The 24080-nt window shown below is 50.9% G+C and overlaps 1 protein-coding gene across 1 annotated transcript; it reads left to right on the forward strand.

Moving 5' to 3' along the window:
* Window positions 1-2467: 2467 nt before the first annotated feature.
* LOC122367880 (venom allergen 5.02-like) lies at window positions 2468-7441 on the forward strand. Its single transcript, XM_043341407.1, has 4 exons — window positions 2468-2845; window positions 3255-3342; window positions 4307-4451; window positions 6319-7441. Exons 1-4 carry the CDS (start codon window positions 2564-2566, stop codon window positions 6980-6982), a joined length of 1179 nt encoding a protein of 392 aa, XP_043197342.1. The 5' UTR covers window positions 2468-2563; the 3' UTR covers window positions 6983-7441.
* The last annotated feature ends 16639 nt before the right edge of the window (window positions 7442-24080 follow it).

Consider the following 24080-nt stretch of genomic DNA (forward strand, 5'->3'; position numbering starts at 1 on the left):
GGCACAGCCACACAGAGGGTCCGGTCAAGGACAGAGAGTCCGGCCTGAGCTGCACAGAGAGACGAGAGGGTCCGATCTGAGACACAGAGAGACGAGAGGGTCCGATCTGAGACACAGGGAGACGAGAGTGTCCGATCTGAGACACAGGGAGACGAGAGGGTCCGATCTGAGACACAGGGAGACGAGAGGGTCCGATCTGAGACACAGGGAGACGAGAGGGTCCGATCCGAGAAACACAGATAGACGAGAGTGTCCGATCTGAGACACACAGAGAGACGAGAGGGTCCGATCTGAGACACACAGAGACTCAGAGCACTGTGCGTTACGTTAGGTCAGGAAAACGGCTCGCATCACTGATGGAAGGTAGTGAAGATTAGATGGTTTTATATTTGTCAAATGTCAATGCACATTAATCTACGAGTTATAGTAACTGTACGTATAAGGTTTGGGCAGCATAGCTACGTGTCGGTCATCTAAAGGTTTAAAAAAAAGATAGTGTAGTGGTTTTTACATTTCGCTGCATTTACTTTCAATATAGCGGTTGCTCGTAACGGCTTTACTTGGGTTGCATATCCAAACTATGATTAAATCTAGGACACATTTGTACGCCATACACCTACTCAAAAGTATCATGTGGGGTTAATTTGCACCTGCAAGCATATCACACAGTCCCAGCCGGATACTTTTATGTGACCTGACGGCTGACAGCCACAACATCCCACTGAAGTACATAATTAATTTGACTGTCGATTGAGCCCCACTCAGGTGATCCAGGTGGCCGACTGAATAATGACAAGGTATGCGTTAACGACGCGTTTAATGAATATTTCATGGATGACCTTGTTAACGGCGATCCTACTTCTCGTAGGTACGAATGCGGGGGCTGAACGAAATTCGGGAATTAACCCTCGCCGGACCTATTGGTTTTCTACATACGCGCCGGCCGAGGGGGGGGGGGGGGCGGGTACGACCCCCCCTCGCCGTTTCGCCCCTGGTGGAGCTAGCGCGTCGCGGAAAAAACGAGCGTGTGCGCCGTTACGAGACGCAGAGATTGGTACCCCATTTTAAGGTCCTAGGTCAACCGGTGACCTCTGAGGTCAGGTCAAGTGCCCCAGGGTACGGTTCAGTTTTTGGTGAATAACTTCGCTAAAAACGGCCGCAGAGCCGCAATTTTGGCAGCATCGTGTTCGCCTTGCTCAGGCGCGTCGAATGATATACTTTTTGTTCGGGTCAGGTCAACTTAGGGTGTTGACCTCAGGTCAAGGTCAGGTCAGCACCCCCAGGTCACGAAGTTGGTCGAAAGAGGTCATGTCGCATATCATTCGATTCGGCAGGTCTTCCTGAGTCCATTGGTGGCTTTCCCGACTCGCTAGCTCAATTTGATCGGGAGTTATTGACGAAAAACTAATATGACCTTGATGACGCCATAAATGACGTCACGGAAGGTCAACATGGCAAAAGTGACGCATCTTACCTTGCAAGGAGTGCATCAAATCACGATTCTGTGTGCTTTAGATAGTTGGAGATCGTTTCCGGCGCCAGAATAGCAGTTTTCATTTTTCCCCATTGACTTATAATGGTGAGGTCACGAAAATGACCTGACCTCATATGACCTTTAGGAAAAATCTGAGATATACAAGTTGTGAGACTCATAATGGATACTAGATCCTGCAAGTTTCATTTCCCTGTGACATCTCCTCTGGCAGTGAGGGCGTTGCGAAGTTGCGACATCTGAAGACCGTGCAGAGGTTCACTTATGACGTCATAGGTCAGTGACCTGACCTGACCCGAAAATGCGGTTGGTGTCAAAAGATGCGGCTTGGATCAAAGGTCAGGTATGCCAAGTTTCATCTCTCTATCGCCAGCGTGTTCGGAGCTATCGCGAAAAACCCTATGGGGGGGGGGGCGGCACCCGCCCCCCCCCTCGGCCGGCGAGGGTTAATTCGTCTTGAAAATGGCTTTTTGGAGCCTCAGACGTGTTGCTGTTTTTGGCCTCGACCTATGAAATGTGAGAGTGTGAACTGTGAAGTTTATTCAGTCAACGTTTTACTATGTTTATATTGGATTGATATTGTGAAGTTTAAGTGAATGTTCAAAAGTTTTTTTTTATCTCGTAGGCGTTTACCTACTACACTGATATTCTAATATTCATTTCTGAATGACAGGTTTTTCAATATTCCGTGATATTGTTCTTACGGCTGAAGCAGTCAATTTTCCGGCAGGCGACCCCCGTCAATCATCTGAGGCAGGCAGTGTGCATTATGAGGTCTGCCCATGATGTCCCAGATCTCCATCTGTCCAACACATCCCAAGCGACACGCGTGGCGAGTTGTTATCCATCGGACCGTTATTCGCTCTGCCGCCGAGGGTCTCAGAGGCGTCCCTCCTCTCCGCGCCGGCGTGTCCCCTGGCCAGTCACAACACCTGTCTGCCGGGGGGTGGGGGGGGGGTGAGGTCAGGTGCCGGGGGCGCCCCTGTCAATCACCCAGCCCCGCTCCGAGGCTATATCAGGCCGTCCCTCGGCCGCTCGCCCAGTGTCGGACCCGCCGCGCAGTGTCCCACCATGTCGCGCGTGCCGCAGACTGTGCTGCTGCTGCTGCTGTGGGCGGCGGCGGCGGCGGGGCAGCGTCCCGACTACTGCGCCTTCTCGGTGAACCACACCATGTGCCGGTACAGCGGGCCGGACCGGCAGAGCTGCGGCCGACTGCTGACCTCCGGACTGGGCGCGGACCAGCGCCGGCTCGTGGTGGCCCTCCATAACGAGCTGCGCAGCCGAGTGGCCATGGGTCAGGAGCGCGCCGGGGCGCCCGGGCCGCAGCCGCCCGCCGCCGACATGATCCAAATGGTGAGCCACGTTATAGACCGGCAGCTTCTCCTCGGTGAGAAAAAGATAAGACAGAATACAACGTAACTGAGCCTATCACTCTTCATTAAACGTCAGATGTCAAGAAAATGGTTTTACAAATATATCCTCAGAAACAAAAGCAAATCGCCAAGCAATTTTCCATGATTACCTACCTGTTTCTTATCTTCATGAAACAGTGCACATCCGGCAAGATCTATAGTTATAGATAGCATATTCCGGGAATCTCCAATTACCAGCATCATTAGCAATGAATATCCTGCGGACCAGCGCATACAGTGTATGCCATACACGCGACGACACATCGCACTGCTGTTGCTTGTCGTCCATCATGTAGCCGTCGCCCTGATCTGACCTGACCTGACCTTCTCTGGCCTGACCTGACCGACAGGTATGGGACGATCAGCTGGCGGCGGTGGCTCAGCGGTGGGCCGAGCAGTGCCAGCGCGGACACGACTGTGGGTCCTGCAGAGCGGACCGTAAGTCACCAACGCCGACGGCGAGTCAGTAACGTACAGCTGGCGAGTCAGTAACGTACAGCTCGCGAGTCAGTAACACGCGTAGTGGACACACGCGTATAGTCCGTATGATCCGTGAGTCATTAACACACAGTGAGTCAGTAACACACAGTGAGTCAGTAACGCACAGTCCGTGAGTCATTACGGTCAGCCCGTGAGTCATTAACGTACAGCCCGTGAGTCATTAACGTACAGCCCGTGAGTTATTAACGTACGGCACGTGACTCATTGACGCGATCATTCCGCCACAGTCCGCCACTGGTAACACACACGGCGACCGCCCGGGGTATTCCCAAGTGGCGTCTGTAAAACCTTTGCCATGGGAAAAGCGTGGCGTATGGCCGCTGGATGGTATTCAATAATGCAGGGGTATATTTCGATGTACAGGTAATTTTCGCGATTGCTCGTAATGACTTACAAGCTAAGGTAGTATTTACAGAATTACGCATTACGCATACAAGCCCTGAATAGCTGGACCACAAGCGCAGCTTACTCCGATGCATGTAAGTGCTGCGTTCTACACAAAAGACCTAGCCGAGTGCTCTCACTGCCACTGAGCACGGTCACCATGCGAGTGACGTGCTGCGGCGCTGATTATTTCCAGAGGCGCAGTCACATTGGGTGTCCGTCCGCCTGTCACAGCACTCCGTCTCCCTACCTTTTCTGCCTTTTCCGAGCCGCCGGCTCTGCTTATGCTGGGGAAACTGGGAAGGGCCGAGCTTTAGGCCGCGTATACAGCACGCATAGACTTTCTCTGTGCCGGGCTTTTGGAAAACGGGCCCCTGACTGGCTCCTCCGGTGTGTGGTCGTAGGACGAGGCTGATGGGAGGAAGTGGGTCGATAGAAAAAAACCTGCTTAAACGCACATTGCGTGTTTCTGTTTCATGTTGAGCTCACCTTACATTTTTCCTCTGGTCTGTTTCAGCTCGGTTCACCGTCGGTCAGAACATGTTCATCACGATCCATTCGGCGGGCAGCGGCCAGCCACAGTCCGACTGGGAGAGAGCCATCGAGGCGTGGTACTCGGAGGTCAGCGACTTCGACCGCCGCGCCACCGACAGCTTTCCGCCGTGAGTAGCTCTAACGAGCCTGCAGCTCCGTGAGAAGCGGCCGGCTCGACGTCGTAAGAAGCGAGTTTTTGCGCATTGCGTATAGCGAGAATCTCCCCCTCCCATAAGTAGTGAGTCTCCCTCCTAGCTTCTCTCGGTGAGTATAGGCGAGGGCCGGGGTCGGGTGAGAGTGCAGTCGGACGCTGACCGTCTCCCTCCCGGCCGCCGGCAGTCTGTCCGTGTCATCTGCCGCGCCCGTCCGAGGGGTAATGACTGGCCGCCAGCCTGAATCAACACAATCGCCGGATAATGGATTGGTGGAGGGCGCGGCCGGCCGGCGCGGCGGCGCTCGCTATTGATGGTGCCGGCTGGTGACCGTTCACCGGCCGGCCGTGCAATGGGAGGTCGGCACCGCCGCGGTGGTTGGCCGCGTCCCCGACCCTCCGTGTCTGTCTGCCCCTCATCCCGTCCCCGACCCTCCGTGTCTGTCTGCCCCTCACCCCGTCCCCGTCCCTCCCTGTCTGTCTGCCCGTCACCCCGTCCCTCCCTGTCTGTCTGCCCATCACCCCGTCCCGTCCCCGTCCCTGTCTGTCTGCCCATCACCCCGTCCCCGTCCCTCCCTGTCTGTCTGCCCATCACCCCGTCCCTCCCTGTCTGTCTGCCCATCACCCCGTCCCTCCCTGTCTGTCTGTCTGCCCATCACCCCGTCCCCGACCCTCCCTATCTGTCTGCCCATCACCCCGTCCCCGTCCCTCCCTGTCTGTCTGCCCATCACCCCGTCCCGTCCCCGTCCCTGTCTGTCTGCCCATCACCCCGTCCCCGTCCCTCCCTGTCTGTCTGCCCATCACCCCGTCCCTCCCTGTCTGTCTGTCTGCCCATCATCCCGTCCCCGACCCTCCCTATCTGTCTGCCCATCACCCCGTCCCCGTCCCTCCCTGTCTGTCTGTCCATCACCCTGTCCCCGTCCCTCCCTGTCTGTCTGCCCCTCACCCTGTCCCCCTCCCTCCCTGTCTGTCTGCCCATCACCCCGTCCCGTCCCCGGCCCTCACTGTCAACAAAGTCCTTTTATTCGGCCCACTTCGCCAACCTATAGGAAATGGCCCGTTTCCGTACACAGATTGAAGCTGATAATTGATATAACAGTATATTGACAGAATGCAACGCAAGCTTGAGTGATGCATGATGGTAGAAAATCTGCGTTCAACTTCATGGGAAGAAAATGCCGTTGTTACTTGTTTATGGATATAGTATTTGCTTTCTTGACAGGTACAGCCCACCGCCAAAGTAATGTGTGGATTTACCAATCTCAACGGATGGCTTTGACCGACGATTTTTAAATGCGGACTGATTGAAAAGAAGACGTCAAAAGATAAAGTTGTAGCTGCAAGGGTGAAGATACATGTAAGCTACACTTAAAATCTCGTTGCAGTCTGGCTAATCGTTCCTTGGCTTCAGAAGCAGAACATACCCGTGACTGAAACCACACATTACTTCTGCTGTGGACTGTACCTGTACTCGATATCTGTCTTACAGCCACAACTAATGATGGAATTATACCAATCATCTGCGATCAAGACAAGCGCATAGTCCTTATTTTGTACCGATGGGTGACCCATTCGCATGGCTAATGATTGTCGATAAATAGGAAGTAATTGGCCTGTAAAATAATGTTTCGCCATTGATCTAGGAAATATGCACGCTTACGCAACCGAAAATGATGGATGTAGGAGAGACAATGCTCGCTTGTCGCTCTCTTACCTACCGCGTTGCCGGTGGCGGACAATTTAGGACTGTTCGCTGATAACCAACTGTGACGCTACTGATCCGACATCGACAGCATGCCATTGCCGTGAAGCGCCCCGCTGACCGGCTGCTGTCTCTGCTGCAGGACGAGCCGGTACATTGGCCACTACAGTCAGATGGTGTGGGCCCGGACCAGCCACATCGGCTGCGGCTTCGTCCGGTTCCGGGTGTTCAACCACGACAACCGTCTGTACGTGTGCAACTACGGGCCGGCCGGTAACGTACTGCTGCAGCCGGTGTACCGGCGCGGCACGGCCTGCTCCCGGTGTCCGCCGGGCACCGCCTGCTCGCGCCACTACCGCGGCCTCTGCGCGCCCGCCCGTCTGCTCGGCCCGGCCGGCCCGGCCAACGTCGGCCCAATGCCGGGGATGAACGAAATGCCGGGGATGCCGGGCATGAATGAAATGCCAGGGATGCCGGGTATAAATGAAATTCCAGGGATGCCAGGCATGCCCGACATGCCCAGCATGGTGCCCGGAATGCCCGGAATGCCCAGCATGCCAGGTATGTCCGAAATGCCCAGTATGATGCCCGAAATGCCCGGAATGGTAACTGGAATGCCAGGAATTCCCGGAATGATACCCGGGATGCCCGGCGGTGTGAACCTGCCCGGCCCAACCCTGATGCCCAACATGGAAGTGTACGTAGTGCAGCCGGACCCTAACTCAGGCTGTTTCACGTTCAGGGGCTACATCTTCTGTGGCAAGGGTAGGGAGAAGCTGGTCGTTATCAGAAACCCGTTTGTCTAACTGCCCAGCGGAGGGTATTCTGGTGGAATATGCTCAAGAACTAACAGGGAGGGAGAGGAGAGGAAAGGAGGAGGCATTAGGTGCGTGCCCCTTCGCCGACTATACAGCGGATGGGTATGAACTATGAAGCGGAGTGAGCTCAGAGCTGTGCACCAGCTTGGAGCTGTTTGGTTGCTATAGGTAGGTACGTTACTGGTAGGACCTGACCTCATTTAATGGTTGAGTGTCTTGATGACTGAGATTGTTTCAGGTTTGCTTATGGTTATGATGAGTGACTGGCGAGAATGACATTTGTAAGATGAATGTGAGTGTAATTCGTTGAATGAATCTGATTTGATTGGGATGTGCCTATTGAACGTAGTGCTTGCATGGTATTTAATCGACAGCCAGAGTGTTGTATTGAATGTGATGAATGTGATCGTTTATTGTACATTGTACAAATATACTTACGTTTACCTCTGAAATGAGCTTTAGAGTGTATAACACACTGAAGAAGTTAATGAGAAGGCAATCTGCTACGTGCGCCCACATGCCTACATATTTTCGGCATAGCTGAGCAAATCGACATTTCCCAGCAAGAACATCCTAATAATTGAATGAGGACTTAACTCCACAAGAAATCGTTCGGGTCCAGTCCTCATTCAATTATTACATTAGCAAACTTCACATCATGTCCTTTAGTGAAGAACATCCTAAGTATCAAATTTTCGAAATTGATTTTTTTTTACTATTCGAGCTGAGTTGAATGGTATAAGAATCTCAATTTCGAAAATTTGACACCTAGAATGTTCTTGCTGGGAACTGTCGAAATAGGAAGCATAGTGCTGCAGACTACTCTTGTTTGTCCAAACAGGAAGTGACGCAAAATGAGGGAGTGCCAGGCGTTGTTATAGGCATGGAACATACGCAATTGTATACCAGTCTAACACCCTCCTCTGAGCAGGGATAAATAATTACCTAGGTAGGTAGCTCAATCTTTTGCCGATATGCTCGGATGACGTGTGGGCGGTGGGGTTCATCCGACTCGCACTGTGTTTCTGCGTCGTATTCCCATTGTCGCGTTACTCTTTTTCTGGCGTTCGCTGAGCCGACGTGCAGACCGATCCCCGTCCGTGCGTCTCTCTGGAATGGCATGCACCTGTGACCGGTCACGAGATACGGTTGTCATGGCGACGCGGCGGCGCTGCGCTGCGACAATGGTGAGCTGTTAACGCGTCATTATTGTGCTGAATTGGCTGTCGGTCAGGATTCAGGTGACTGTCCCTCGCGGCGGCTGCTGAGCAAATACGATCAGCGGCGACACTGAACGCCAATTCGCGCTCCACCGGCATATCGCCGCTGGGCTCTACTCAGATGGACAGGTGACACAGACACCGATAACCGCATTTAGCGTTGTAATGGAATAGATATGTCAGGATCTGAGGGCAGCCAGATTGCCAATGATCGTGACTCGAAAGATATGATGCAAAATGCAGCTTATACATTAAACGGCTTATGTAATAGCTACGAGTTTTTTGCTTATATTCAGGATGAAGGATTCTTGCTGGTCAGTGGTCACTATGTAGGTAAGGTTCTAAATATATCCGTTATCAGCCAGGGACATTTGGGTCCATCACATTTTCACTACAGAGAGCCCCAAGTCCCATTCAACCGAATGCACATGCCTACAGCTCCATAAACTTCACCAGTGCATGCGACACATGCCAAATGTGTGGAAATTGATATTGACATAAGACGGCCACTGTGGCTAACCCAGAGATAGATACGGCCGCCGTGTGCGCTTCTAGCTGCCGGTGCCCGCAGTGTGGCCGGCCGGTCTGTGGCCGTCAGATCCTCCGGCCGACGTGGCCATCAGGTCCGGTCGGCGCGGCCGGCTGCCTCTGACACGGCTGTCCGGCCCGGGGTGTCAGCTCGCCGCCGATGGTGACGCTCTCCTTTGATCGGGACCGATTGCCGGACTGCGGCGCGGCGGGGCTGAATGGCCGGGCCCGGTGAGGCCGTCACTGGCAGCCGAAACCCGCCGCACCGCCGACCGGAGTCTGTCACAGCGCGGCCGACGCACGGGCGAGCTCGGGAAGTGGTGGAGGTGACTGAGAGGCAGCGGCAGGGCTGGCAGAGGGCGGAAGTAGCTGAACTGCCGCCGAGCTGGCGCCGCTGGCCGAGCCATGAGCTTGTAGGTTGGTGATCCTACCACTGATGACGTTTCCAGCTGCGTTGCTGCCACATGCTCATTTTACAGGATAGACACATGGAAAGAACTATGACAATAATTTCAAAGGCGAAAAAAGCCATCGCAAAAGCGATATTTGTCACACCGTCACATGGCCACGAAAATGGTTTTTCGAAAGGAAATGAGAGCTTCGAGCTGTCAATAAATGTCAGCTGGTACCACTTACATGCCTAAATTCCAAAAAGAAGTGTTGAGCTTTGTTGCCAAGGACACGTCTGGCAGCAGTGGAATCGATCGCCAGTCATCAGTCACCAGACTCGAGTCAACCACCAGTCACCAGAGCCTCCAGTGATCAGTCAGCGTCGCAATCGTCGGCTCTGTGTCGTCGGTCGAGTCGGCGGCCCGGTCTCAGAGCCGGACTCTCAGAGCGCCGCCGATCGCGCCGCCGTCCGGCCGTCCGTCCGACATGCTCTCCAACAGCAGCGGCCCGGCCGAGCCGCACGGCGCGCTGCCGGCCGGCTACCAGCTGGGCTTTCTGCTGCTGGCCGCCGTGGCCGCCGTGCCGCCCGTGTGCGTGGCGCGAGACATTGTGGCCGGCAGACGCGGCCTCTCGCCCGTCGATGAGATCCTTCTGGTGCGACAGATCATCATAGCCGTTTGGAAGCCGCTCACTAACGTTTTGGTGCTGGTCCGCGACCGGCTGCCCGAGTCGGTGCCGCCGGCCGTGCTGCATCCACTGTGTTTCGGGCACGGGGTGAGCATTGTCACGGGGGTGGGGCTGGTGTCGATCGCCAACTTCCTGCTCAGCTTCAGCCGCATCCAGCAGCTGCTGGCCTCGCGGCTCTCGCGTCCACTGGCCTGTCTGACCGAGCACAGGATCCGCTGGCAGAACCGCGCTCTGATGGCGGCCTCGCTGATAATCTTCGTGTCGATGCCGCTGTGTGCCGATATGCAGCCTTCTGCCTACTTCTGGTGCATGGACGGATCGGAGCCCAAACGGCCTCCCATGCTGCTGCTGCTCTCCATTAACAGCGGGGTGAACTGCGTCAACTTCTGTTTCAGCATCTACCTGTGGAGGGTGAGCAGTGGTCTGCCGGACACCCCGCGGCCGCGTAACTACATCCCGGCCAACTGCTGGGCGCAGCTCTGCTTCGTCATCATCGTGGCCAAGACGCTGCTGGTCCCCCTCAACACGGACAACTTCGGCGCCAGCCAGAAGGTGTACCTGAACCACGTGTTCTTCACGGTGCTGTACGGCCTGCTGGACCCCTGCCTGCTGCTATTCATGGCCGCCCGATGGCGCCAGCAGGTCCGCGATTGCAGGCTGCACAACGCACAGACCAGGCAGACGCGCAAGACTAACGCGGTTGTGCCGATCATACGACTGCATCTGATCTAAGACATCGCAATGGAGGGTTCGCTCATCTTTCTCACACCTTCGATGACTTCGATGACTTCGTATTTTATAGGCGCTACTATACACCTACCGTAAAATCAAAATATGGAGTAATCTATCAGAATGTAAGCCACTTTTAGTGAAAGAGTTTTCAGCGATGATATTTATGGAGAAGTAAGGGAATTCTGTAAATAAATGTTGATATTTAGACATTGATTTTTATTAGTTGTTTACGCAGATGAAGTTTTATTCAGACTACTAAGCCAATTAGCCATTAAGGCCTGCTCCTTCTAGTCTGTTCCGTAACCCTCGGTCTACCGGGCCGATATTTTACCATGGCTGTTCTCTGCTGAGCGTTATGTCTGATCAATCTCTCACGACTTCTTGATCACGAGGCACATGTACAGGCCACAGCAGAAGTAATGTGCGTTTTCAGTCATGGGTATGTTCTGCTTCTGCAGCTTAGGAACGATTAGCCAGACTACAATGAAACTTTTAATGTAGCTTACACGTATCGTTACCCAAGTTGCAGATGCAACTTTATCTATTCACGTCTTCTTTTCAATCACTCCGCATTAAAAAATCGCCAGTCAAAGCCATCCGTTGAGATTGGTAAAACCGCACAGTACGAGTACTTTAGCTGTGGGCTGTACCTTGTGACCACTGTGCTCACTGTTCAGTGTACAAACCGACAACCGTTAACACAATGTATTTAAATATTTTTAGGAAGCGGAGAAAAACTAGAAGCTCCGCTTTCCCGAAACGACATTACTGTTTACCGACGAAGCCTTTCTACCACAAACCAATAAGTGCTTTTAACAATATGGCCGGTGCAATGCTGTATCTGAGTTTTTGTAAATCGTTTTTTTTTTTCTGCAAAGATTATACAAGATTATCCTGTCCCATTTACCGGAAATGTTTTACTGCATGATGGCGTTCTATTACATAGACCATCATATTTTTTTGTGGCCGTCAGCACTGGTGTTTCAGTCGGGTTTTATAACATCGAGGCGCGCCTAATGACATTTCATTTAGCCACAAACGATATTCGTAGGAGGAAAAGTTCAGGCGGGGTTCGACCGGAAACGATTTCATATCACATCATACATAACTTTAGTAGCACATCATTTCTTTCGTCATTAGGCCAATTCATATGCATAGGTAAAACCCTGCCCTCTCAGAAGAGGTCATGACCTGTAAGCTCAAATTTGAAAATGACTTTTTAATCTTCGCTTAAATTGGGTCTAATGAAACCTCCCTTTAGCTGTGTGTGTGTGTGTTTTTTTTTTTTGGCGAATAGCTTGCGTAAAAAGTGGCGGAATTCAGCGACTTTTCCGTAACTATCCAGAGCTGTTTACAGCATAATTTTTAAGTTTCCTATTGATTTTATGACCCTGATCCGAATAAAATGTGAGCTATGGTCTGTTTTTTTTTTAGACCATACTGGACCAGAATGGCGATTCAACTTATGCTAGCGCACATTATCCGTACGTTTCTGGACCTTTTGTGTTTAGAAACGCGCCAAAATACGAAACGTCGTTTGTCCCATGCATTATGGTGGTTATGAAAGCTGCTTAGAGGTCAGGTCAAAGCTTTTGACCTTGATGACCTCGGTCGACTTTTTTAGTTTAACGACTTAGTAGCGCAGCTCATGAAGCTGACTTTGAATTTAACACCCCTTTGAGCATTTACCCTCGCCGGCACAGGGGGGGGGGGGGTTGATGCAGCAAATAACTCGCGTAGAAAGCGGCCGCTCGTAACGAAAGTTTCAGTACCTCGCTATCAAAGTTTCAGTACATCGCGTTATTCAATTTTACACCTACACTGAAAATTTCATGACCCTGAACCAAATGACTTTTGACCTGTGCCAACTTTTCGAGACCATCTTTGGCCGGAATCGCGATTCGGCGTTTGTCGGCTCGCATTTGCCGCGCGTTTGCAGTCTTTTCGTGGTTTCAAGCGTTCAAACATGTGATATGATGTTGGTCCCATGCATTAGAGTGAGTGTTAAGGTCACTTGAAGGTCAGGTCATGTCGTTGGCCTTTGATGACCTCGGTTCACTTTTTCGAGTTTTACATGTTACTAGGCTTTTTTTGGAGCTGAATTCGAATTTAGCAACCATTTGAACATTTACGAAGCATTTTTGGTGCCTTCGGAACATGTTACGAAGCTGTCAGAGGCGGTTGACACCTACTACGAATACCCGGCAGGACCCCTATACTGGTTGACCTGACCTGACCTCACCCGACGTGACCTAATTGCATGAAGGCAACATCTATGATCAAAACTAACATTATATGCGTGGTCAGCACCCCGAAAACCCAATAGTAGCCACACTTTAGTAAGTCACCATTTGACATATGATCTTAAAACCGGATACCGTTAGCTTCGTCTCGTGACGACCTACACGACTATTTTTTTCCACGAAGCTCTAGCTCAATAGGGGCCAGACGCGAGGGGGTGTCATACCAACCCTCTCCCCCTTGCGCCGTCGAAGGACGCAAAATGGCCTGTGCCGTCGAGGGATTATTACGGAGCGAGCGAAGCGAGCGTAGTCTTTCCCTAACGGAAAAATCTCAGTATGAGCGGCCCGGCCCGGCGCGGCCTGTAACGCTTTTGCGAGGCTCATATATCTCAGCAACCACTTGATCGATTTACATGCGGTACTTTTTGTAGGGTAGCTTCATTCCCTCTACCAAGTATTGGACTATTCCCGATGCGCGTGGGTGACCCCTTGTGCACGTGCCACGTGCAAAACGAATGGGTGTCATTTTTGTAACGATTGTAATATCTCGGTAACTGCTGGGCCGATTGCGCTGAAAGTTGGCATATAGGTAGGCACCCATTAGGCAATGCATATCCATGTGCCAGACTTGGGGTGCTGCTGCACGTGCGCACGTGCAGGGGTCGATTCCAGATCTTGAGAACGGCTGAACCGATTGCACTGAAATTTGGTGCATGGTTAGGGACCAGTTAGTAGTGTGCCGTGCAAAGGTCAGTTGGGACCCATTTTGCACGTGCGCACGTGCAGGGTGCCGCTTCCAGATCTCGAGAACGGCTAGGGCGATTGCGCTCAAATTTGGCACATCACTAGAGACCGGTTAGAAAGGTGCCGCGCACAAGTCAGCTTGAGGTACCCCCTCACAATATCGCACCCTCTCGCTCGCTCCGTTTGTCGCCCTATAAGGCGTTTTACTGGTAATGCTTATCCATACCCGATGACAATATCTAAGCAAATATTCTAAGTAACTAGACGTTTCGGCCTTAGGGTACCATCGTGATGATGGCGCGAACGAACACTGACGAAGGACCCCAGGCCGAAACGACTGGGTATTTAGAATATTTGCTTAGATATTGTAGTCAGATGTGACTGAACATAACAACGTCTGATATATGCTACATATCAGGACTAGTTAGTTTTGGTGCCATCTTGCGACATGTTGCACTAGCATCTTCGATGGACGTCTACAGTGTCACAGCTCCCGCAGCGCTGCAGGTGAATAGTATTTTTGGGCCTTACATGATTTCGTATGAAGGGCACTCTGGGTTTCCTCAGTGTGCCTAAAAGCAACTCGCCCCTCTATTTTCTAAATACTGTAGAATCCGCTTAATAAATCCACCTTGATGACACGATGCTTTGGATTAACAGTGGAATCCGCTTTATAAATCTTCGGATAATGAATATAGCTGCTTATTGTAGCCACTTAGCTGTTCACAGAGTTTCTTCATAGAGGCATAACTGACTACAGTTAATAAGGCCACCGCCACCGCGCCGTGTCACCAAGGTGGATTCGGATTCTACGGTGGCTTTATTAGCCGGAGTCTGTTATGCATCTATGGAGAAAATCTGTGAACAGCTAAGTGGCCACAATAAGCGGCTGGACTTATTATCCGAGGATTTATTAACCCTAGAACGCCTAGGGGGGGGGGGGGGGTTGTATCAACCCCCCCTGAGGTTTTTTTCGAAGTGCACGCTAAACGGCTTGTCGTAGCGGGCTGAAATTTTCAATACCCTCTGAGGCAACCTTTGCGCATCTTTTGCCGAAAAAAATTGATCGGGTCATGTCAGGTCACGGAGTTATGACGTCATAAGAGGTACAGCCTCCGGCCGACAGTTACCAAACGTGTGCGCCGAATCCCTAGGTTTTCTGCCGGTGATACCCACATTGTTTGATGGATCATGATGAAACTTCCCATGCACGTTGGGGCAAGCATTGGCTATCGTGTGGTGCAAGAAAATTGACCGGGTCAGGTCAGGTCACGGAGCTATGACGTCACAAGAGGAACAGCGTTCGGTACTATTTTTGAAAAGCGCCCGAACCACTATTTTGCTAATTCTTGTCACCTCAATGGGAATATGCAACAATATTAGCTTCTATAGGGAGCAAATAGACCTCCCAAATCCAAAAATACAATCAGATTTCAAAAATTTAAATTTTGATTTTTCGAATTTCTGCCGCCGACTGTGACCTTGCCGACTTCCGGCGCTCCCAACGCGCCATTTTTAGAGCTAGGGAAACAAAATACATACCAAACGATAGAGAATTAATCAAGGAACACGATAGTGAAGGTTTCAAGTCGATATCTCCCACCGTTTTGCCGCAATCGCCGCGGAAAGTTGAAAAAGTTTGATTTTTTTCGGAAAATTTGACCTTTGACCGGTCATAAGTAGGTCAAATGTTGACCTAGGACCAAAAAATATACCACTAATCGCGAGATCTCGTTGAGAGCAATCCGTTGGTTTTTTTTCCGCTAAGCTCTACGACCTTCCGTTTCGAAACGCCAGGGGGGGGGGGGGGTCGTAACAACGTAACAACCCTGGTCGTTCGTGTTATGAGAAATGGCCTGGTCGTGCGAGGGTTAAGCGGATTCCATTGTAGTAGCCGTCTTACTTAGCTAGCCTAGCGATCGCCATCTGTTGTCCAGTTATTATAAGAGGCCGGAAATCATAAAATACTTAAAAGACAGCAAAATAACGTGCCATCTTTTTAAAATATTTCAATGCGTAAGCCATACTGGCCTAGCCATCACACACTCAAACAGTGGATGGCAGGTGTCAGTCAGACCCCGCGTGCTGTCTGTGACAGACGGTGGGGCTGCCAGCGCCACCTGCACCGAGTACCAATGTACCCACGCCCAGTAAATCGCAAACTCTCCGCCAGATGCCAGCTCCACGGCTCTGTGGTAGTGCTCACTGCTCATCGATTATTATTATCCTCACCATAGGCTCAGCGTGGTGGCACAGGGGCCGTTTTCAATAGGCATGGTAGTGTCCGAGCCCATCCAATGATTCAGATATTTTAAGCATCGTTTGTATTGGCGTTTTTAGAGCCGCTAAGGTATTGGAGAGTTGATCGGACCCCCAGTCGTTCGGCCCCCTGATTGACCAAGAGCGTCGCGGAAAAAAATCGGACATTGCTCGTGACGAAAAGAAGCCGATGGTACCCGGCCTTAGATTCCTCGGACATTGGTTGACTTACTTTCCAGATCAGGTCAATGCAATGACCCAAGCGTCGGATAAATGATAAATCGAGCGCCACGAACGATATTCTAAGTCAATCGCCCCGGCTCGGGCAACTCTGTAGAGCTTTCCGGCACAGCATGATCAGGCGTCAGACGCGACAGCCACCTATTGGCCTTGAGCGCTACTATCAAGCCGCGCGGTCAAGCGTCAGCACGCGCCGTACACTAGAGCCATCTCTTGGCCGCAGACGCTACCAAATACGAGCCTTGCGGCACAGCATGATCAGGCGCCGGACACTAGGGCCATCTATTGACTGTAGACGCTACTACCGGGCCGTGCGGCACAGTATGCCTCCAGGTGTCAGATTAGGCTGACATCTAGCGGCTACTGGTGCTACTATTGAGTCTTGCGGCACAGCAGGTTCAGGCGCCAGACACTACATCTGTCTGGCTGTAGAGCCATCTGATGGCTACAATTGCCAGTGAATACGAGCATTGCGGCACAGCGTGTTCAGGCGTCGGAAGCGAGAGCCATCTACTGGCTACATATGCTGCACACAGAAAAATATTAACACCGTTAGCGGTGTAATTGCACAGTACATATCTGAGCACTTGAGGAAAGTTAATTTAGTCCCTTCCCCGCTTAAATTACTCGCGCTTCTAAATGAACACCAGGAAGAAGGTAATAGAACACTATTAGGAGGGCTGGGTGTTTTGCTACATGTAGTAAAACACCCAACCCTCCTAACAGTGTTCTATTACCTTCTTCCTGGTGTTCATTTAGAAGCGCGAGTAATTTAAGCGGGGAAGGGACTAAATTAACTTTCCTCAAGTGCTCAGATATGTACTGTGCAATTACACCGCTAACGGTGTCAATATTTTTCTGTGTGTGCTCAGAGCCTTGCGGCACTGTATGAAGTGAACTCGGGCGTCAGGATAGTCAAAAGGGGTCTGGATGAGTTGGATTGGAGACGCATTTTCAGCGTCTTTCGGCATAAAATATGTGGTCAAGTGTCACTCTGGATAGTAACCTGCACCCTCACGGGCCACGGCTCATTCAGAGTACGTCGCAGCGGCGGAGGAAGCCTCAAGCCGCAAGCGTGATCATACCCCTTCGGGCTGACCGTTTAGGGGTGCGGTTGGCCTGTACCACGCCGATGCGTGTCTCCCAAGGTCTCATTCTCATCCTTCCGTCCCACGCCCGGATGTGGTCTAAATAGACCAAAATGGCAAAGCCCCACAAAACAAATGGGAAAATAACGGTAGTGATGAATACAGCTTAACGTACTTATTACTTTTGTATTTTCTCGTTTATGGTTCGGCAACAAAAGGTATTTCCATTTCCACTCGTGGTAGTGTGCAACTGTACTGCCTTCACAGCAGGCATTCTTTGTATAAATCGTTTGGTAACATAAATAAACATCGCATCGCTTTGCCATTCTAAATCACTTGTTAATAATCACGCTCCTATTCGTATTTACTGCATTCATGCCTCCAAACCAGCTTTAACTACAATATACGATGTTGACTAATTATAAAAATATAGGTATGACTAAAATAACACGATCTGTCAAAACATTGTCCAAACCATTACCTACCAATGAGTGCCAGCGTGATCATCAACGGCCAAAACCACAAAGGATATTGGGTAGGTATGCAACATTGTTCTGAATGCTAGCTTGTTACTTATCCACTTGTTTCGAATCAAGCTCACTGATTGAAGCATCATTTATCGGCAATAGTTCAAATGAGCTCCAATTTAATCACTGGGATGACTATGTTGTTTCGTTTCGGTGGGATTCTCGTCCGCGCGGCATGCAGGCGGTGCTCCCTCGCCTGCTGGCGCCACCGTGAAGCCATGCACAGCATCAGACAGGGGTCCAGCAGTCCGTACAGGGACACGAAGAAGGCGTGGTTCAGGAAGGTCTTCTCGCCGGAGTCGAAGTCGGACAGGTTGAGCGGAGCTAGCAGTGCGTTGGCGGTGATGATGACCAGGCAGAGCTGCGCCCAGCTCAGCGCCGGCAGGTAGTTGGCAGGCCGGGCCGTGGCCTGCAGGCCGAAACTGGTCCGCAGCAGGAACACGCAGAGCGCGAACGTGCCGAAGTTGAGGCCGCTGTTGAGCGACAGCAGCAGGTGCATGGGCGGCCGGGCGGGCTCGGCCACGGCGGCGCACCAGAAGTAGGAGGAGGGCGGCACGCCCAGCAGCACGAGGGCGGCGAACCCGGCCGACAGCAGGGCCAGCAGCAGCCGGTTCTGGCGGCGCACCCAGCGGCCGGTCAGCCGGGCGGCCAGCGCCGGCACGCCGGACGCTGCCACCTGCTGGGCGCGGCTCAGACTCACCACGAAATTGGTGGCTACCACTGAGCCCGTCGCGGTCACCACCACCAGACTGTGGGCCGTGCAGGCGACGTGGCGCTGGGACTGGGTCAGCCAGCGCTGCGCCGGCGCCCGCAGCACCACGAAACACGCCGAGAACGGCACCAGGAAACAGATGGCCAGCACACGGAACAGCAGGATCTCGTCGACGGGCGAGAGGCGGCGTCTGCCGGCCACAATGTCTCGCGCCACGCACACGGGTGGCACGGCGGCCACGGCGGCCAGCAGCAGAAAGCCCAGCTGGTAGCCGGCCGGCAGCGCGCCGTGCGGCTCGGCCGGGCCGCTGTTGTTGGAGAGCATGTCGGACGGACGGCCGGACGGCGGCACGATCGGCGGCGCTCTGAGAGTCCGGCTCTGAGACCGGGCCGCCGACTCGACCGACGACACAGAGCCGCCGGCGGTGGGTTTCCGCCGCTGATCACAGTAAAAAACCCTCACTGCCACTGACCACAAGGTCCTTCCACTGATGCAGTACACCGACTGACTGCTGATCTCTCTGAGCTCAGTCCGCCAACCGCATAAAGCCGCTAGCGAGTTTCGTATAGAGCATGCAGTCTCAGCTGCCCGCCTGCTAAGCCGACGCCCACTCGACTGCCGATAATCTATAGGGACGGGCTATACTGAAGATTAAACACCGTATTAACTGCCTCTTCAGTAAACCATATGCGAGGCATAGCTGGCAGTTAACGACGACCAGCAATTCAGATCAGTGACTTATATCGAGGCAATCTATATCGGGCATAGAAGGTAATGATTAGGTTGAACGTCGAATGATAACTATATTTTTTATATATAGAAAATTGTTTCCTTGCGGGGAAATCTTGACACCGTATATATGATTTAAAGTTTTTTTTTTGAGTTTCCAAGTCATTGTTTAGCCTGTAAAATGTCCGACCCAATTTAATCCTGTTCTAGAAAGGTGACAGAAACGCCTTTTCTGTTGTCCGGCTTCTGACCCGTACCTAATTCATTTGCCTTCTTTGCCATCTTGTCTTCTATCCGCCAAAAGGTATATGTAGGATGTAATCGCCCATAGACATATTTGACATAAAACAGTGTGAGCATCTGCATTCAGCTGGATACCTATCTCAACGGGTCTGTTAGTTACGGTGCCCTTGGACGATTTTCAGTAGCAGCGGCTTCGGGAGAGCTCCTGAAGCTTATATTATCGTTGCCGGGGTAACCAACACCAACAATCGACAGCGGAATGTGACGGTGCATCATTTGGATAAGTACCTTGATAAGTACGCAGAAACAATATATTTGACGTGATTTGCTGCTGGCTTAGATACTAAAGATAGTGCATCCAATCCCACCTTAAGAGTTAGGAGTATTCGTGATAGGTAGGCGGCGAGATTACTTTGTTTGCACTATATGTAGGTACTGACTGGCAAGTTGCTGGGCGTCTTAATAGTGGGAGGTTACACTATATTGGCAGCAAATAGCTGCCGAGCAATACTGCCGGACTGATTGGATCTGTTCACTTAGACTGGGTACACCGGTCCTGCTCACTGTTTAGTTGATATTCCGCTCTACTATAAGCTTTTGCTTAGGTAGTTCAGTTACTCTTCTGCCAATTGAACGGGGCAGTGGAGCAGATTCTATAAGCCTTCAGACTGATCAGCAGTAAGACAAGCTTGACACTGTTGTGCGGAAATCACGCCCAATGAGGCTCCTCAGGCATTTACATGCATCCGGCTGAGTTTGTATTTACAAAAAAAAGGATTAGTCAGACAACGAGAGATGCATAGAATTTATCATCCATGCCCAAGCTATGCCCTAGGCAGCCGTTCTTCGTTAGTTCTTTTTTATCAAGTTCGGTGTCGGATGACAAAGACACTCGTCATTAGCATGCCCTTTATGCAGCATCTCATTATATACAGTCTCGACTCATCTTTTTGTGGTATCCGTGCCTATGATGACTAGGTATGTATGTATCTTTATTCGGTTGAATCGGAGTGGGTAGTTTGCTCTCGTGCGCTGAATAAATAGACATATAGAAATGGAGTGCACTCAGGAGCCTGATTTAATTTTTATTATTCGCGTTTGATAGATCACGCTACGATCACACAGATGGCTCTACACAGGCGCGCACACAGGATTCTTGAATGGGGGTGGCACGACCTGCCAGCTGGGCCCCATGCCGAAGGGCCCCCAGGCCCCACGCCAACTGAGGGCCCTTTGAGGCCTTCTGAGGGTCTTTTGAGGGTTTATGAGGCCGTTGTAATTTCACCTATATCACCTCCTCTCCCATGGCTGCCCACAGGGCATGGTATGGACTGATATTGGCCTGCTGGGTCCCGAGATGGGCCCTCCCGGTATTTTCAATCATCATTCCAGCTCCTTTTTAGACGGTCTTTGACGGTGTAAAGATTAGGGGCCCATTTTAGCCACCCTCAATTCAAATGGGAGGGGCATGGGCCCATGTGCCCCTCCCCCCCATTGCGTGCGCCCTTGGCTCTACAAGAAGACCCGATTACACAATACCCCGTGGTGGTCCCACGTGCATTCAATATTCGCCCTTAGCGTCACTGTTTCAGTAGCATCCTGTTTCCCTCAATGAAGCTGTAATCCATAAAGCAGCCACCCAGCATGGTCTCAGTCTGAGATCGTTATCACCGCGGCGCCGGACGGCGAGTCTCGAGCTCGCGCAGCGACATCTGTAAAAACCGATGCTGTAATGAACGCCAGAATAATCGCCAGATGGCAGCTAAAGATGCAGGCATACCAAAGATCTCATGGGCGAGGGCGATTTATATAACCTGTTCTGACTGGTCACACTCACCACCGTTCCGTGCTTCTATCCTCAGGATACTGAAGTCCTTCTCCTCCACGCCGCAACCCCCCTCCGGGCTGGACATGCAACTTTATCTCATGCGGGCTGCTCCCTTGGAGCGGCACCGCTGCTCCCTAGGAGGGAGCGCACACCGTACACATTGCCCCAAAAGACGGTAAATAACTTTTGAAAATACCTATCTCCAATTTTAGTGTTTTCTGGACCAAAATTTTGCAAGGAATCCGATGGTGTGGTCCCCAAGATCCGAAAAATTTCCATTTTGGAGATAGCACCTATTTTTTGAAAAATAAATATTCGTCAGGCATAATAGTCAAATCAATTGAAAATATACTGAGTTAATTTTTGTAACAACACTAGAATGTGTCGAACATGAATTAGAGATATATTTTAGCTGAGATGATAGGTACTATATCTGCGCATACATGTACATGAACTAGTACATTAACCCTCGTCGGCCGAGAAGGGGTGGGGCGGGTGCCGCCTCATAGGGCTTTTCGCGATAGCTTAACCCTCGCCCTGGCAGGGCATTTTTCATAACACGGCCTGGCAGGGGGGGGGGGGTCGATGCGACCCCCCCTCGCGATTGGCTCCTATGGCACCTAGAAACACCAAATTTGGTAGGTAGGTGGGCCCCCTGGAGTTCTCGCCCCTGTGCAAATTTGGTTGCTCTAGGTCAATATTTAGGGGGGTTTTGGGGGGTATAAATGTAAAAATTTCGCTAAAAACAGGCCAAAAGTTTTTCGCTTAGGGGAGAGCGGGGCCAGTTGAACCACTTTTTATATATTGACATGCACAGCGAGATCTAGTTGGCATATCGAAAAATGCACAATGCCATGAAAAAATATGCTCTTTTGGCTTTATTTTAAGATATGTAAAATTATGTTTCAAACATATTTTGCTGCCAAACGCATGCTTATAAAACAGCTCTACGCCCGTTTCAAATGACCCCGATGCGAGGGTCAATTGAACCAGCCCATGGGGTCAATTGCACCTATCCTTAACAATGGGATGTTTTCCTCTTTAAGGCCACTTTCTTAAGGAGATATTTTGTCCGGTTTACTTTTCCAAATGCTACATTCAATAGGTCGTTGGAAAGCTAAAAGTGCAAAGTTCCTCATAATAGGTGACATAAACTACATAGACTATGGTAAAATGGGCGGATGAGGAAAATGAGAAATGTCTCAGGCTATAGTGTGCTTTCAAGCAAAAGGCTGGAGAAAAAGGGGTCAAAAATTGAGCTCTATTAAACTACTAATTCAGTTTAAAAGCTCATTACAAAGGTAGACTATTTCCTTTAACCCTCGCACGACCAGGCCATTTCTCATAACACGAACGACCAGGGGGGGGGTTGTTACGACCCCCCCCCTGGCGTTTCGAAACGGAAGGTCGTAGAGCTTAGCGGAAAAGACCAACGGATTGCTCTCGCCGAGATCTCGCGATTGGTGGTATATTTTTTGGTCCTAGGTCAACATTTGACCTACTTTTGACCGGTCAAAGGTCAAATTTTCGGAAAAATAGACTTTTTTCAACTTTCGGCGGCGATTGCGGCAAAACGGTGGGAGATATCGACTTGAAACCTTCACTATCGTGTTCCTTGATCAATTCTCTATCGTTTGGTATGTATTTCGTTTCCCTAGCTCTAAAAATGGCGCGTTGGGAGCGCCGGAAGTCGGCAAGGTCACAGTCGGCGGCAGAAATTCGAAAAATCAAAATTTAAATTTTTGAAATCTGATTGTATTTTTGGATTTGGGAGGTCCATTTGCTCCCTGTAGAAGCTAATATTGCTGCATATTCCCATTGAGGTGACAAGAATTAGCAAAATAGTGGTTCGGGCGCTTTTCAAAAATAGTACCGGACGCTGTTCCTCTTGTGACGTCATAGCTCCGTGACCTGACCTGACCCGGTCAAATTTCTTATACCATATGATAGCCAATACTTGCCCCAACATGCATGGGAAGTTTCATCACGATCCATCAACCGATGTCCGTACCACCGGCAGGAAACCTCGGGCGTTGGCACTCAGTTTGTGAAAATCCGGCCGGAGGCTGTACCTCTTATGACGTCATAACTCCGTGACCTGACATGACCCGATCAATTTTTTTTCGGCAAAAGATGCGCAAAGGTTGCCCCATAAGGTACCCAAAATTTGGCGGCGCTGCGCGCCGCCGTTTTTGCACTATTTCCGAAAAACCTCAGGGGGGGGGTTGATACAACCCCCCCCCTAGGCGTTCTAGGGTTAATGTTTACAGCCCCTGAACAATAACCATTGCAAAGGTCACCGGGGTCCATTGAAACGGCCTGTGACCCTGTTTCAACTGACCCTCAGAGAAGCGTTTCAATTGACCCCATCCGCTCCCGCCATCTCGCACGCGCCGTAAAGCACATGTCAAACGAGCTGGAGGGACGGCATCATGCTGAATGAAGGGCCAAATAAGGTGTTATTCCGGAGCCAGGAGTTCTTCTTTCAGCAAACAAAGGTATATGAGATATCACAAAATATTCATAAAAACGATTTCTTCCAAACGTCCCTCAAAAACACAAAAACAAGTGTCAAATCAAAATTACCGTCCGTTTGCCGCCCAAACGCCGTTGACAAAGGAAGTGGTCGAGCGCGGATGCGCAGTGGTGTCGGCAACGCCATATGTTGCATACTGTTGAAAATAAAGCCATGTTTCATCTGACCCCGTGTTTCAACTGGCCCCGCTCTCCCCTATAACTTTTGATCTAATAAAGATAGAGAAAAAAGAAAAGCACCAGTGAACTCAGCACGTCAAGGCGCGTCGAATGATATACTTTTTAGCTTGCTTAAGTGCACTTAAAGTTTTTCTTAAATTTTAAGTAAACTTAAATTAATAAATTAAGTTCAAGTTAACCAAACTGCATCATATCGCATAT

Source organism: Amphibalanus amphitrite, unplaced genomic scaffold (assembly GCF_019059575.1).
Source record: "Amphibalanus amphitrite isolate SeventyFive unplaced genomic scaffold, NRLGWU_Aamphi_draft 000902F_arrow, whole genome shotgun sequence".
NCBI classification, from domain to species: Eukaryota; Metazoa; Arthropoda; class Thecostraca; order Balanomorpha; family Balanidae; genus Amphibalanus; species Amphibalanus amphitrite.

Excerpts from the sequence above, each read along its gene's own strand:
- LOC122367880 (XM_043341407.1), top strand. The coding sequence starts at position 2,564 with ATGTCGCGCGTGCCGCAGACTGTGCTGCTGCTGCTGCTGTGGGCGGCG. Across the intron at positions 2,846-3,254 it reads CCGCCGACATGATCCAAATG|GTATGGGACGATCAGCTGGC; the intron begins GTGAGCCACGTT and ends CCTGACCGACAG. Across the intron at positions 3,343-4,306 it reads TGGGTCCTGCAGAGCGGACC|CTCGGTTCACCGTCGGTCAG; the intron begins GTAAGTCACCAA and ends GGTCTGTTTCAG.